This window comes from Aquila chrysaetos, chromosome 1 (genome assembly GCF_900496995.4).
Source record: "Aquila chrysaetos chrysaetos chromosome 1, bAquChr1.4, whole genome shotgun sequence".
Lineage (NCBI taxonomy): Eukaryota > Metazoa > Chordata > Aves > Accipitriformes > Accipitridae > Aquila > Aquila chrysaetos.
The window spans coordinates 52,540,993-52,557,074 of NC_044004.1; the positions used below are offsets into that span (position 1 = coordinate 52,540,993).

At 43.9% G+C, this 16,082-nt stretch overlaps 1 protein-coding gene across 4 annotated transcripts in view; it reads left to right on the forward strand.

The window, feature by feature from the left end:
• Positions 1 to 382: 382 nt before the first annotated feature.
• The window catches only part of GRID2 (glutamate ionotropic receptor delta type subunit 2), a 740,237-nt gene continuing 724,537 nt past the window's right edge, over positions 383 to 16,082 (forward strand). For 2 of the 4 annotated variants that reach the window (XR_003924278.2, XR_003924280.2), the window contains exon 1: positions 385 to 1,482. Coding sequence is in view for 2 of the 4 variants with exons in the window: in XM_030020238.2 (XP_029876098.1) it covers positions 1,395 to 1,482 (88 nt within the window). In the remaining 2 variants the exon portion in view is untranslated. Of the gene's footprint in view, positions 1,483 to 16,082 lie in introns of all 4 variants that reach the window. The other 2 variants (XM_030020238.2, XM_030020211.2) reach the window with 2 other exon arrangements.

Here is a 16,082-nt window from a genome sequence, read left to right on the forward strand (position 1 = left end):
TAGGTCTTCATTTTCCCCTTGAGGCCAGGTGTCCCTGATTTTTTCTTTCTTTTTTTTTTTTTTTTTTCCTTTTCCCCTTCAAGCAATGTCCCTGACTCAGTTGCCAAAGACCGAGAAGCAAAAGTGCCCATCTAGCTTTGAACTTGATACCTGCAGCGGAGTTACAAGGTTAAATAAATGGGGTGGTTTTGTTGTGTGGGTTTTTTTTTTTTAAGCTAAGCATAACACTTCAAAAAGATCTTCTCTCCCCCCCCCCCCGCCCCTTTCCCTCCCCCTAATGTATTTTTAGGCTGTATGCACTCCTGCCTATGTCTGTGCCTTAGTCCCAGTTGAAGATTTCAAGGGAGATGAGCTCTATTTTGTTTCTCCCTTGTATTGCAGATAGGGGGAGGAGGTGGTTATTAGAGAGAAGCGCTCTCACTCGCTCGCTCTCTCCGTTTCTCCCTCTCTGGCTGATAGCACTTATCTCTCGCTCTCTCTCCTTCTCCTAGGTGATCCATTTCTAGGCAACGTGCTGGCTGGTACTGGAGCTGCCAGCTCTCTCTGCATCCCACCAGCAAAGCAAGCTCCAAAAGCAACCTGCAGACCATCATCTGCTTTCCTCTGCCTTGCTCCGGGCACTCCTCCTCTCGCTCCTGCCCTGTCCAACCACTACCTTGCGCGACAGAGACAGCACGCTGGGCTTGATTTGCAGATTTCTATTTTTTTCTCCAGTTGTGGGAAGCAATTTTTTTTAAGCGAAGGGTGGGGGGGGAAATCTCTGCATTACTATCTGCATTACCTTGAAGTTCACTTTGTTTTTTGACCTCCGGGGGGGCTTTTCCTGCAGGAATCTGGCTGCTGGAAGCGGGATCGCCTGCTCTCCCGCTTGCCCGCTCCTCCTCCCTCGCTGAAGGCGAGCTGTTTGCTGCGGGCTCCTGGGGCTTCTCTGGCCAAGAGGGTTCGTGTGTGAGCTTGGGTGTGCGTGTCTGCGTGCGTGTGTGTGTGTGTGTGTGCGAGAGCGTGTGCGTGGCGTGGGTTGGAAGTTGCTGTGCAGCAGCCGGGACCGAGCGGATCCCTGGACCCGGCGGAAGGATGGGGATCGTCTGACCAGCAGAGGCGTCTGCTGCCCGCGGCGGCGCCCGGGCTGGATGGATTTGCTGCCGGCGCTCCCAGCAACTCTGGTGCTGCCCAGGAGCCCCCCGAAGTGACGCGGGGTTTCGCCGAGGAGAGAGGCGCTCGGAGCCCCGGGCTCGCTCCCTGCTGCCCAGCCGCGGCTGTGCGCCAGCCACCGGGATTTACGCGCTCCGCCGGCGGCACCTCAAACTCTTGGGTTTCCTGCGCCGCGCTCTCCTCCGCGGTGGCACCGTTTGGCGAAGAGATCTGTTGTTACAAAGCCTGGACCTCCGGAGGAGATGGAAGTTTTCTCCCTCATCCTGGTCGTGTCCGTCTGTTGGACTCGAACCTGGAAAGCGGCGATTGCAGATTCAATCATTCATATCGGTAAGGGGGTGCTGCGTCTGCTGGTGCTGCTGGACACTTTTCCAGCTCTCCTTTGCAACCTTCTCTCTTCTAGCAGGCTTCCCCCCCTCCCCCCGCAGCCCCGCTCCCTTTTATCCCTCGCTCGCTTGCTTTTGTTTGTTTGTTTGCTTGTTTGTTCCCCTCTTATAATTGCTTTCTACCAGGATCTTAGGCGTCCTCTTTTTCCCCTACCGCTCTGTGTAAAGGTTTCTTGTCGGCGGGGTATGTGCGTGCTTTAGACCTTGAGGTTTTGCGCGGCTGAGGATTTGGGGGGGCCAGGGCTCGGGCATTTCCCCGGTCCCTCCCCGCAGCTCCAGCCTGCCTTCCTCCTGCCCCGGCTCGCCCTCGGGCGCGGGAGACCCCGAGCCACCCCGTATTTCCCACACCACCGTGACAGCCACGCTAAAGCTCCCCCCACTTTTCCTTCCTTCACACCCTCCCCCCCCCCATCCCGCCTTCCTCTCCCGCGGCGGAACAGGTGGTTTGGCAACGTGAGCGCTTCCCCTCCCGCGGGCGGGCGGCCGCAGGGGCGGGGGGCTCTGGTGTGTGTCCCCCGCACCCCCTTCCCGGGCCTCCACCCTGCCGGCCGGGTGGCCGCCTCCCGGGGCCGCGGCGCCCGGGAAGAGTAGCGGCCTCCCCCGCCGCCGGCGGGTGCGGGGAGAGGGGGGGGGGGAGCAGCTGGCAGCGGCGGCGGGCCCCCCCTCCCGGCCGCGGCGGGCGGCGGCGGCGGCGGGGCAGCTCGGGTGATGCCCGTGTACGGCGCTGCCCGGCCTCGCAGCCGGGGAGGGGGCGCCGGGCTTCCTTTCGCCGTCCGTCCCTGTTTCCCCCCCGCCCCCCGTTATCCGGAGCCATCCCCGGCCCGGCAGCCCTCCTCCTCGGTAGGCGCATCCCTGGGAAGAGCCCAGCCCCGCTGCCGAGCGGCGTTTTGTTCCCGCGGCTGGCGAGAGCGGGTCGCCCCCCTGCGCCGGCCGGGGATGCGCGGAGAGAGGGGGGAAGAGGAGGGGGGGGGGGGGGGGAGAGGAGAGGAGGGCGCTTCCCCCGCGGTCGGTCGCCCATCTGCAGGCACCGCACGCAGGCGGAGCGGGAGCCTGGAAACGCGGGGGCGGGCGGGCGGCCGGTGCCGCGCTGCTCCGGGGAAGGGGCATTTGGGGGCAGGGTCCCGCCGGAGCTTTGGGGAGGTCCCCGGCGCGGTGCCGGCCCCGGCCGTGGGGCAGCGGCCGCTCTCCGCCCGGTTGGCTTTATAAATATGTCTGCCGGTGCTTGTCGTGGGGGAAACCTGTGGTGGGTTGCTGTGAAAGGGGAAGCGGGAAGAGCGTTTGGAAAGCCCGACCGTCAAGAGCTTTCCTGCAGGACACCGGTGTTTGGGCAGCGATGCCCCAGTCCTTCGTGTAGCCCTCCCCACCCCCGAGCCCACGGGCTCCCGCTCCCCTTAGGAACCGCAACTTTATAGGGGTCAGTCCTTACAGCTGTGTGCGACTGGAGCATCAAACATCGCACAGGGGAGGCAGCGCTTTATGTCCTCCTTTTAAAGAGAGAATGACTTTTCTTTCCTTTTTTTTTTTTTTTCTTAATTCTTCCCAGTTGTAGACTGTTAAAGCGGCACAAGGAGACAGTTACGTCTTACGATTTCTTTCTTAGGAGCTTGTAACAAACTGATCAAATCCTAGGATTTGGGGCAAAATTTTGACTGTGTAGTAGCTGAGGAGTTTCCTTGCAATCCCCTGTCTCACATCCTCCTGGCTAAGGGAGCGTTGCTGGGCAAGCTGTATGCCTTTGCACTAGCATCAAGGGAGATGATCGCTTCTCTCTCTTCGTGTTAAGGACAATTTTGTTTCACTTGTTTATATATGATGGATGCAACACATTTTAACCAGTAATGTTCTTTATAATGCTGTTAGTGATTAGATGCATCAACAGAGTAAATCCTTATTGGAAGCAAAAAAAAAAAAAAACAAAACCAAACCCAAACCAAACCAAAGTAGTTGCTTCTCACACAATTGATTTGTCTTGAGAGACAATTAGTACAGTTGACAAGGGGATTACCTCTTTTTATAGACTGTTTTATGTTGCCATGAAAATGGCAAACTGATAGCTGTTACACAGAGCTTTAAATCTGCTAAAATGAATACACTGAAAATGAATGACCTCAAATTAGAACTATTTTAACACTAAATGGGTAGATAGCTAAATATTCCAACTTGTACAGCTTGCAGATGAAAATTTGGCCCCTAGTAGCACCACTGTATTTTGTGACCTGGATGTTCTGACCCCCTTAGTTTTCCCCACTTGTACTGAGTAAACTTACATATAAATTATTTAGACATAAATAATAAACTGTAGTTATTTATGAGTTTAAAAAAAGCAGTAGCAGGGTATTCTGTGAACAAATTAGCTACAGAAGAATTTATAAAGCCAAAGAAAAAAACCAAAATCCTCAGTTCAGGGGAAAAGAAATACTACCAGAGGTAGTACTGATGCCTTAGGCAACAAACAAAATAAATGCATTATCTTTTTCTCATTCTGCAGTGTTAAGATATTCAAGTGGAAAATATTTTCCCATGTTTGGGAGGGGCAGATGGTCATAAGAAATAACACTTTACCTGTGCGTACCCTTTTTCTGATAGCATGTACTTTTTCAGTATAATGCACTAACTGTCTTGCTTGTTACGTATTATTTGATGTGTTTCCTTTAAAGGGATGTCTTCTGTCTCAAAGTATGTTACCAGCCATCTCTTAGACAATGACAAAAAAATTTAGTGAGTAGAGATTAACGACTTGGTGATGGCAGTGGGAGGGGTACAGCGACTGGTATCTATCTATGATACGCTTTTTCATATTTCTGTCTTCTGAATGGTTACAGCTGTGGCTTTTGATCATTAGAGCAGGTCTGCATATGTAAATGTACAGATTTAAAAATACACGCTTTCCTATGTCATAGTTTAAACATTGGTAGGGCTGCTTATAGTCTGTACATTTCTGCTGCCCTGCTATTATAAATAGGAACTGGCAGTTCAGAAAGACTACATTAAGCACTCTTGTGAAAATGTTGAAATGAATCGACTCCGCTGTAATTTTCCTTACCCCTATATAAAAAAGAAAGGGGCAGGGTTACCATGTCAAAACTGTGCAATTCTGTATTATGCTGCTTCTCTCAGTCCATGCATTGATTGAGTAATTTCATCAGCCCCACATTACTTGATTGCTTAGAAGTTTCCTAATGATCTGTATGCTGTAGGAAGAATCTGGAAGTCGTGAGTGGAATGGCAATGATTTTGTGTTTTATGAGGCTATTCAAAAAGTCGCTCTGATTTATGTAGCTCGAAAGCTCCAAAGTCTTTGAGATTAGCCACGCTGCCTGATAGTTTCTTCATACATCAGTCGTCCCACACTTCTCTCTCCCTAAACAGGAGTTTAGAATAGTGCTTTAATTAAACAGGGATTAGGTGGCATTCCTTGTCAACTGCACAATTTGTGTATGCTTTTTATCTTCTACAGCTGATGGTCTCATGCTTTTATATTCGTACTTCGTGCTCCTTTCTTTTCACTTGACATGTACATAGTAATACATCCGTAAGTGCGTATAGATTTCCTGTTGTGCCTACAGAAACATATATGCAAATATGTGTGTATTAGGTGCAGCAAAATCACTTAGGGCAGTGGTCACGTAGTATGGTACAAGAGTTTTTGCTGAAAAAGATACATTAAAGTATTTTTAAAGGCCAGTTCATTGCAGCAGTGTGCAGCAATAGTTCAGGTACCCCGATTACTTCAAGTTGTTTTTTTTCTTTATCAGTGGCTTCGGTCATACGCAGTCAGTTGCGTACTGCCCTTAGCTTTTTATATTTTCAATGGCAAGTTCAGAAATACATATAATATCTAGTTATATATATTACAAGTGTTTTCACATATATTTATACATATGCTTTTAATAAATATTTTTATATATGGTATATTTTTTTCTAAGAGAAAATCAGGTCTGCTCTTCCTTTACTCCTCTCAGTTTTTAGACTCTGCAGGCCCAGACTGCTGCATTCCTTGTGTGAGACAAGTCCCCAGCATTGCTGGGTCCTGAGTTTTGGTTCATACTTTTAAGCTCTTCTGTACCATTGATGATAATATCAGGCCAATTCCAACGTGGGGTCTATTGCTTACTTCTTCTGTTGATATTCATAGTGCCCTTAAAACGTAAAGTTTTTTTGTAAGGGAAAGGGAGTCTTCTAGCTTGGTGGTATGCACGTCCACATTTCTTCTTCTAAGCTGGCGTACCTACAATGCAGCTTGGCTTGTATTGTGTTGTGCGTTGGTAATAGGAATTAAATTTGCTGTCTATTGGTAAAGCCTCATTAGAAAGTATGTAGTGTATGTCACTAACTGTTCATTACAGTATTCTCACATACATTTTGTAAAGCGCAGGATAAGCAACAAAACAAATTTATTAAAAACAAATAAATTTCTGTGTGCCTGTAGTGTCTACCGATGAGCGTTCAGGTCTCTGTTTTCCCTGCTCTAGAACTGTGCCAAGGTTATTTGCTTTTTAAACATACATGTGCATGAAGATCTGGAATACAGCATGCTGTGGCTTAGCAGCCAGTAGGTTTTATTAGTAACTATATTCTACTTAAATGCACAGTGTGTGTAACATACTCTGTGTTTCTATATGCGCTATTTCTTAAACTTTCTCCTAGATGCTTAGATCTGCGATAGTATTTCAGTCCCTGTAATGTGTGTTAGTGCTAGTTGCTCTGCAGCTAAAGAGGGATAATTTTACATGCCATAGATAACGGCTTGGTATCTTCCAAAGGCATGTTTGCCATTAGGTGTCACTGCTTTCTGGCGTGTTTCTTAGTGATCACCAGGGCCTGATCCAGAGTCTGTCATAATCCAGGTGAGTTGCTTAGTTGACTTCAGAAGATTTTTAAATTGAGCCTGTGGATTGTTGACTACAGCAGGCGGCTCCTTTTTATGTTCTTAAATAATTCTTAGCATTGCTTCAAGTTCTTTGTCCTTGATAAAGACAGAGAAAAAACCACAACCATCCATTTTCAAGTGGTGTCCTAACAAATGCCTGACATGGCAATCGCTGCTGCTGTGTGCTTTCAGATGACTACTTATGGATGCACAGATCCTTTATTCTCACAATGCTATCTTTGAAAAAAACACACTGGAGAAAAATCTTTTAAGACTGTGACTACATAAACCTACCAACTAAGGTTCATTTAACTTAATGAACAAAGGCATTAAGTATGGTTCTCTTCCACTCCCTGGCCCTGTAAAGCAAGTGGTATTGGCAGGAGATGACTTTTGTAAGCCATTAGGTTACTCCCTAGATATAGACTTGAACTTACATCACTTTCTTCCATTTGATATATAGCTATCTATAATCTGCCATGACAGTCTGTTTTTTGCTGAAATTTATTGGAGGCTTTTGCCTTTTGAGCTTTGTATTTTTACTCTTTGTCACTCCTACTCCATTGCTTGATTATTTTTTTTTTCCAGCACACTAACAATGGTTTTAAAAGTAGTTTATGTGAAAGAGTAGTTCTATTTGGCTATCAGTTTCTAGTTAATTTTCCTAATTACTTGAATTATATATGATAGCATGGTAAAACTCTTCTCATCTACACACTCTCCAAACATAGTTTGTGTTCTGTATCTTCGGTGTTTAAAAAACGTATTAGACATAGACAATTACTGTTGCTGTTTGGACTTTAAAGTGACCCACAGAAAAAGGAAACAGCATTCATAAAATTATCTATATTTTGAGCAAGTATGAGAGAATAATCAAACTCTGAAAACATGTTATGTAAGTATATTGCTATACATGATAGCTTGGTATGTGCAAAATGTTGACTTCAGGTGATGCACTGGTAATGAGGCAAACTAGGATAATTTTCTGCATCTGCAAACTCAGATGTCACTTTTTGTGTTTTGGTTGGGGTTTTTTTTATTAGATTTGAATTCCAGAAGGTATAAGTTATTATCTAAGCTGGTAAAATTGGAAGAAAACTTTGATTTCAGAGGCAGGCTTGGCAGGTCTGTCAAAACCTGGATGGCTCCACACCTGTGCATCCTACAGGCCTTACAGTTCAGTTCATGGTCTGGTCACACTGACACCCATCTGTGAGAGCCCCAGATACACTAATTTGTGCTATCTAGAAGTGCCTAGAGGCAAGTATGACAGACACAACCCAACAGTAAAGCATAACACGCAGTTTGCCAGCAAACTGTTGTAGTGGCTGGGAACTGGGCATGAAAGCACACGTTTCTCTGGGGCATTTTGTACCCTAGACTGGCTGTCTAGCAACTGGCTTCCTTTGGGCTTCCTGGATACAGATGCAATTCCTTTCCTTCTGCGATGTTATTTTATCTTTCTGCACCATCTACTATGTCCATTAGCAAGTAGGAGTTGATCTGTTGCTTGCAGTAGTTACCAAAATGAGCTATGTTGGCCTAATGTTGACCATGGCTTGCTTTGTTGCTTATCTAGGCTTGTAGACTGTATTGCAGAAGGTGCAATACTGAGCTGGTGCAGTGTGATACTTGGCACGGAATATGTGCTAAGTGCATGTTAAATAAGTGTGGTGCTGTGCTAGTTAAACCATCCTCAACACCAGGTAAGGAAGGCCTGGGCAAAACCTTCTGGGCACAGTTCTTAGCTGGCTCATGCATTTGAAGCAGCATGTGGAGAAGAGGAACTGCTGTTGTCTCCCACGACAACGTAGAATTTAATTATGTATTCTTGACATAGTAATATAAACATAGAGACTAAAATGGAAGCATTTAGAGGAAGAGTGGGTGCAGAAAAGGTGTCTCTCCTGCCATATCTTTATGTACTTCAGTCTCTTCCCATGAGCACCAGCAGAGCAGTTTCCTCTCCTGTTCTTCATTGTAGGAGTCAGGCTTTGGTTTCTGGTTATTGTTGGCCAAGCAGTTGTGAGAGATGATGGAATAAGGGAAAGATTCTCTTGTGTCTGCAACCGCTGTAATTAATAATGGTTTATGTGACTTGGAGAGTTACAACTGATCTGTGTAACGGGGAGGACACAGGCTGAAATTGAAGGTTATTAGACGAAATGTACTAGTGTTTGGATGACAGTTATGAAACTTGGCAAGGGAATGGGCTTCAAATTGTGCAGTGCTGTGGTTTTGTAAGGTTCAAAATTTATATCCTAGTTTCAGTGATAATATACTTAATTCAGAGAAGGAGGTATTTTGTATTCTCTATTGTACCACAGAGTGCACTTCAGCTGGAGAGTCTTGCTCCTGCTTTGGACTGGGGTAACTGCATCAGCTCAAGGGATGGATGTTCTGTAAGCTCTAAGTGTTGCATTAAAAAAAAAAAAAGCCCACATAAAAAGTGACGCTTACTTAATGAGAAAGGATAATAAAGTAACTACAGCATTTCTGTGTAGCATTAAAGTTATCGTGGAAGAGGTGGTAAATAGACAAATACTGTAGTTTTAGTTACCTGTAAACTGATGGATTTGTAAGTGCAGCATTAGATTTAAAGTAGATTTCCATTGCACACATTAGTTCTGGAATGATGGCGGAGTAGGGTGGAAAAAAAGATGAAAGGGAAAAAGTTTCCTGAAAGTTATGCTGGTTTTATCTGACAAGCTATGCTCAAGAGGAAATTAAAAAAGAAAATGAGTAAAAATGCAAGGAGGGGAGGAAAATAAGGTATCAAAGGCAGTACTGTAGAGTACTTGCAGTGTACAGCCAGTGTATGGTACGGACTGTGTGTTAAATGGCAAGTGACAGGTGATAGCTATTACTGGTCATATTAAAACACACATACTTCTCCCTTTCACTATTTTTATTCATTTCTTTCTCTCTTGTATTCCAAGTTCATGGCAAGCAGTTGTGATGGTCACTATGTTCTATACTCTTAAATATATGTTTTTTTCTGTCCAGGAAGAACAAAGTTAAACATACCATAACACAAATATCTGTTATTTGGACAGATAAAGCTGCTTTTTATTTCTCTGGAATCCCACTTATTTGATCTCTTTTGAGACAAATATACCTCCAAAAGTTGGTTGTTATGCTTAAGGCTAGTCTTTCTTCAGCTCTCCCCTTTGTGTACGTATAGAAGCAAGGAGTATATCCGCTACTATATTTGCTATAAATCTCTTAAAAAATATACTACTCAGGTACTACTTAAATTTCCAGTTCCATGCTACAGGCTAATACCAAGCAATGGGGTATGTATTAATGTATGCATATACAATGTATAAACACACATCTCTTCAGTTATCAGAGGGATTATTCTTTTTGAAAGTACTCAGCTGGATTTTTCTTTAATTTGGGATGACATTAGTTTCCACCTTAAGTAACAACACAGAGATTTGGGAGGCTTTTTACTTACAGGCAGGAAGTCATAACGTGAATACAAATCGTGAAATGGCACCCTACTGTGCTAGAAGCTGTACAAATATGAAACAAAGTTGGCTGTCGGAAGATTTGAAGATGAAGTGAAAGAGAAGCCTTGGATCTCTCTGCGACTCAGACAGTTTGTACACCAGGAGATGAAGTTGCAAATCTTTTGGCGTCTTTTGAGAGACACATTCATTCATTCATGTTCGTGAATGATCACTCTGGGTACGAAGGAATGAAAGCACATAGGTATGTCTACAGGAAGGTACAGATGTGGTGTGGCTGATGTCAGTACTTCCTGGTTTGGGGCACGTGATAACAAAACTTAAGGCTCTGAGGTAGGAGAGTTGATGGGAAATGAAGGCCAGCAATGTGTGTATAATCATTACCTACAATGCTTTCTTGCCAATAACACTGGTTAAACTGGCGAAATAAAAACATTCGTTATCTCATCAGCGGCCAACATATTACCCTCTGGCTTTACCTAGTACAGGAACTAATGCATGGTTATGCACATGCACACTCTCTCTTGTTTGGGAAAATATTTAACAGTACAGTTTTGGAAGAGGTCTAGGTAGAAAGAAGAGAGCCCTTTTTGGGAAAGTGGAACAATGTATGTTGCAAAATGCCCTACTTTGTTTAAAAGAGATATTTAAATATAATCAGTGATTCTGAAAGCATCTGCAGCCTCATTAGCTAGCCTTGCGGAGTGTCTAGAATGTTATTGAAATATTATTGAAACAATCTAGAGAAATGATTTTCCAACTTCTTAGAGTAGCTTCTGTTATGGAATTGGATTGCATCCTGGAGGTACATGAGAAACACCCATCTACTTGAAAAAGTTCTCTCCTTTTTGGCAGTGCTGCAGAGTATAGGGACTATGCCAAATAAAATGGCTGAGGGTAGTGGGCAAAAGAAAAACATGTCCTGTATATAATAGATATGCTAGACAGGGAGTGATCAGCAGTGCTTGGCATCACCAGCATGGAGGGTGACGTCTTGGGGACGTCATCGATGCTGTGTCTAGCTATAAGGAGAGGAGGAGTTTGCAGGTAAAGGACAGCATGAGTTGGCAGGAAACAAAGCGTTATTGGGGCTTTCTCTGCAGCAGAGAGAGGCTCTGGGAGCAGGAGTACTGTGGGGAAGGTTCTGGTGGTGCCTTCCATGTGGGAGTTCTGGAAAGGAGCGGAGGCTTGTGGTTAGCAGTGGTGGGAGTTGGCTGGGTGGTGGAGGTGCAGGAAATGTTTGGGGGGGCTAGCCTGAGTGATGGGCTGGGGCATCTTTGTGAGAATACAGGATACTTCTAGGGAATAGCAGGTAATGTTACACTTCTGTGGGCTGGAGACTGGGCTTTAAACTTTTGGGACAGGCCGTATAGAGGAGGTATATGTGTATGCATACGAGGAAAGTTGGGAAATCTAAAGGAGTGAGGCAATGGAATGACCCAAATATTACTGAAAAGAATAATAACATAATGCAAACGATGCTTTGAGAACAATATACCTATAAGAAGATAATATTAAGTTTTAAAGAAACTAAATTATAGATTAGAAAATGGGATTGTTTCTCTCTATCCAGCCTCTATGCTTTTAGTGTAAAGTGCTTGATTTGTGAGGTGGATCTTAATTTTTTTTTTTTTTCTTTAGCTGATAATTGTACCTGGTTACTTTGCAGAAAAGTGAGATCCATTTTATCTTTGTATTGCCTAGTACCATTGTACACAGATCCAAACAATGAGTACTGAAGTGTCATCTTCCATCCCTCTACTCCCAGGATAACTCCGAGCATATTGTACCTTCCTGTGCCTTAGCATTATCCCTCTGATTAAATAATTTTCCTTTGCTTTCTCCGTGCAGCATTTTATTGCTGGTCTGTACCGTGCCTCCATGTAAGCACAGCTTCTGTGGCTGGCGAGTGGGAGGAAGGGATGTGCACAGCCACAGCTTCTGCTCCATTGACTTTTGACCTAGTTTAGGAAGGAAGGAAAGGGAAAATAATGCAGCGTGCTTCTGGTTTCAAACACTGCCAGGTCTTTCGTGGAGTGAGAGGAAGAGCTCTAGCTCTCTCCTCATCTCGAATAGCTGGATAGCTTGCATTAAAAGTTAGGCCTCTCTTCAGTGAAGCTCCAGAGTGGTGAGTGGATCCGCTTTCACGCTTATCTTACGGCATGTGTCCTCATTTGGGTGGTCGAGGCTAAAGTCTGGTTTTCTGTCAATGTCAGCCTTGTCCAACCTTCATTCAAAGCAGCAAAGGGACAGCCAGTGACTTGTATTTCCTCTAAATGAGACACAATAAGAGTTGGGGATAATAGGTTTTAAAATATTTTTCTGTTTGAGATCAATGATCTCTAATAACAGGGCTGAATGATGTATGGGAGGAGGAGGAAAATACTTCCGCAGGGGAAGGTAGATAATGATAGCAATAGCAGTTTCCAAATGCTGAAAATAATCTTCTGCAGGATTTAGGAGTTAAAAAAAAAAAAAAAAAAAAGCTGTTCATTAGAGTACCGTGGGGTTTTTTTTTTTTGAAGGCATGTATTTTTTCCCTATTTTTTGTAAGACTGCCAAATGTCCCTGAGGCTAGAATTAATTGGCTCTTTGTGTTGTGTCAAGTAAGGAGTACAACTGTTTTCAGAAAATACTAAGTTCATGGACTCCCATCCAGAACATGAAAGGGAGAGAGAGGCTAACTTTATATAAACAAGGTCCTTGCGTCATTTTGTACCACTAGCTTGAAGTAATAAACAGAATATAGAAATTGTCAGTGTTGGTGCTTTGGAAGCTGTTAAAATTGTCCCTGTAACCCCCATCCCTTCATTCTGCCTAATTCTCTCTTTAGAACAAGTGTGTGCAGTTTTCTTTCCCTCTCACCTTCAGGCATCTGCAATGAATAATCAAATGTTTGCTACTTGGGAATAACCAGCGTTGGGGTTTTTTGAGGCAGCTTCAGGAATAAGTACCATGGAGAGGTAAGTCGTTGTTAGCGTTGCTTTAGCGGTACAACAGAGGTTACCAGTTGCAATTCATTTCGCAAAATCGCCCTGACCATTTTGAATTTGAAGGTATTTTATAATTTTTAATACTGCTGTTTCAAAGGCCGCTTCTCATGATGGTTTGAAGTCAGTGGACAGCAGCAGATGTAAGCTTTGAAATGGCTCTTTTATGGAGGGCTTTGAGGAGTATGTCTTGGAGCCGTTGCATTAAAATTCCAAAGTGTTAACTTAAATGTAATAATGCTCTGACAAAGTGCTACTACCATCTGCTAGTGAGGATTAGTACTATTTAAAAATCTCTGTAATTCCCAGAAAGAGCAGAGGAGTCATGGCATGAAGAAAAGTCTAAATTAGTGTTTTAGATCAAGGAGTCATAAATTCTTTGTGGGGACCACTGCCTACTAGAGATTTTGTGTCACACTCTCAGCTTACATAAAGGAGTAAATATTTGTGGTATATGACTAGAGTGATGCCTGTTTCTAACAGTTCCCAGCTTGGCCCCCAGTTTTGCAGCAGAATCCTATCTATTTACAACTGCTTCTCATTTACGTCACAGTAACAATTCAGTGGTAACTACAAATACAGTTTGTGTGACAAAATAACAAGGGAATGTTCTCACCATGGGTATTTAGAAAGCTTCATTCCTTATCATTTAGCTCTTCTGGACTGAGAAACAGTTCTTTGTTTAGTGTTCCTATGGGGCTTTGAACACCACCTAAACACTTAGCCCTTTCTGGACATGAAAGTCGGTCTACACTTAGAGGGTGATCTGCTGCTGGAAATGTTCTTGGTAGCAGAACATCTGCATCCCCAGACTTCTCTCAGCTGAATGCAGAAATAATTCAATATCTAGTAATAAGAGGGTCAGACCAGTTTCGAACCTATTCCAAAAGCCAGTGTAACTTACTGGTATCTGTTAGGAAATGCTTTCTGTGCTAGTATTAAGGCTGCTTTACTCATATTAGCGAACAGCTACATCTTGCACGATATTTAATTTTGGAGATCCATATTAAAAGATACACTTTATAAAAATTCCAGTTGAGAAGAAAAGGGAAAATGCGGCCAACCAGAAGCATTTTTGGTGTCTTTTTCTTCCCTCTCCTAAAAAGGATTCATTGAGTTTTATTTATTCACAGTCATGCATGGGCTATAACTAATGCTCTTAACTAGCTCTGCAGAGAAGTAGATCATCTCTCTCATATGCCTTTAGCTGAAATAATTTTCATCGGTATTTCTTGCTGGAGTACAGGTTGTGTGTGTTTACGTATGGCTGTTGGTACAATGACTATGTTGTCCATGTAGCTAAGACATACTAAGACCAACTCTCCTGGATGTTATACCAGTTCTACCTTTTATTATTTTTTCTTATTATTTTTCCATGCTGGAAGTACTACTGGAACTGATTGCTTGTTTGAAGAGTCAGGTCTCTTTCACTTGTTACTTTAGGTGTAAAGATTTTCACGTCTTCCAAACTGCCCCTTAGGAACCCACACTGCTTTCCTTTTTTTTTCCTCATGGTAGACAGGCTGATCACCCATGAAGTTACTTGCTTGAGACTAGTCACTGTAGAGCCAGGGTAAATGAAAGATTTCCTGGCTGTCGGTTGCTCAATCCAAGCAACTATGTTGTCTTGTACTATTACTGAGAGGTATTTCGGTTTATCTGATGTGAGAGAGGGAGTACAGAGAGCCACCTTCTATTGTGTTAGCAAACGTCTATCTGAGGCATGGGGAATGGAGACTGTTTGTACTGTGAGAATAAGGTCTTATCTTAAGGGTATTCTTGTCATGCTCTTGCTTTTTGCTTAGACAGGCTTTTGTTTCCTTTCATATCTGGTGTATATGGAGAAGTAAGAACAGATGGATTTTCCACACATTTACAGTGAATAATAGGCTGATGAAACAGAATTGGCCAGTTCACAGTTGTCAGTCAGCAAACCTGCCCCTTTGAGGGATCTCCATTTATCATGACTGGGTGCTGAGTAATCGCTACCAGGTCTACTGCATGGTGACCCTGCGTGAGAACGAAGTCAGGTGTATTCCCACATCATTTTCCCTGCTTGTCTCCTCATACTTAGATGTTTATCTTCTTTAAAAACTGTTTTAGTACAGACAGATTCAAAGCGTACATGAGCAGGAACTGAAGCAGGTCATCATACAGTTCTTGCCTCCGTGATGGAGTATAAAAATGGTGAAATGCTGTATAGGGCACATGTTCTATCTGTTTCTTCCTTTACAATCATTTAGTCTAAACATTTTTTTTTTTTTAAAAACTGTGCAGAAAGGTGCTATGTGGGATTTAAAAAAAAATTCTTAGAAGTGTTCAAAACCACAGTTCTTACAGTGAATCCTCCTCGGTACCTATCTCTATTTATAGATAAGCAAGTGTCTCTTAAAAAGCATGACTGCTAAAAGGTAGAGCAGCCTGGCTGAAAGTGTCAGGGGCCTAACTGAGACAAAGCTGAGAATGAGTTAGCCCAGGAATATTCTGGTACAATTTGCTGAGGAGCCACTCGTGGTAGCTAAGCCAGCTCATAGCTTTGCATCAGGCTGCATGATACAGGGCAGGTGTAATGTTGCCCTCCTTTCATTACCTTCTCACCAAATAAACTAGGCCATGCTCCTGGCCAGCCCTGAGCATCCTGCTTTGTGTATGCTGCTGCCTACCTTTCTCATTCCCAGCAAGCTTCTTTTTTCTTATCCCATCCCAGGTTTGCCCTTATCCTACTATCCCGGAAGCCGCTTCCAGGGGAGAGTTAAGGCTTTATCTGTGTGCCAGCAGTTTCTTGCGGTCATGAAATGCCGAGGGGTGAAGCCAACCAAGTGGAGAGCTTTCTGCCACTTGGCAGGTGCTTTTCACAAGCAGTTGTCTGTCTCTCTCACTGTGTCTTGGGCCAGTCCCTCCAGACAGAATTTGATACCTGCAGTGACATTTATCATCATAGTACCTATGTTGCAAACAATACCCTTGGTCTTGAGATCCAGACCTTTAAGATAATGTGACTACATGTTTGTGGATTGGCATATAAGTGTATTTATGTTGGGATCTGGCATAATGGTAGGAAGGAAATGGAGAAGTTTCTGGGGCAACAGCTTTTCAGGCAGGAGTTGTCACTGAAATTCGTAGCTAAATGGCAAGAGAAACGTACCTTGTGTTTCCTGGTACTATCCATCTAATAGCATTGCTTAGTGTACGTGTTGTGGTAATAGTACCT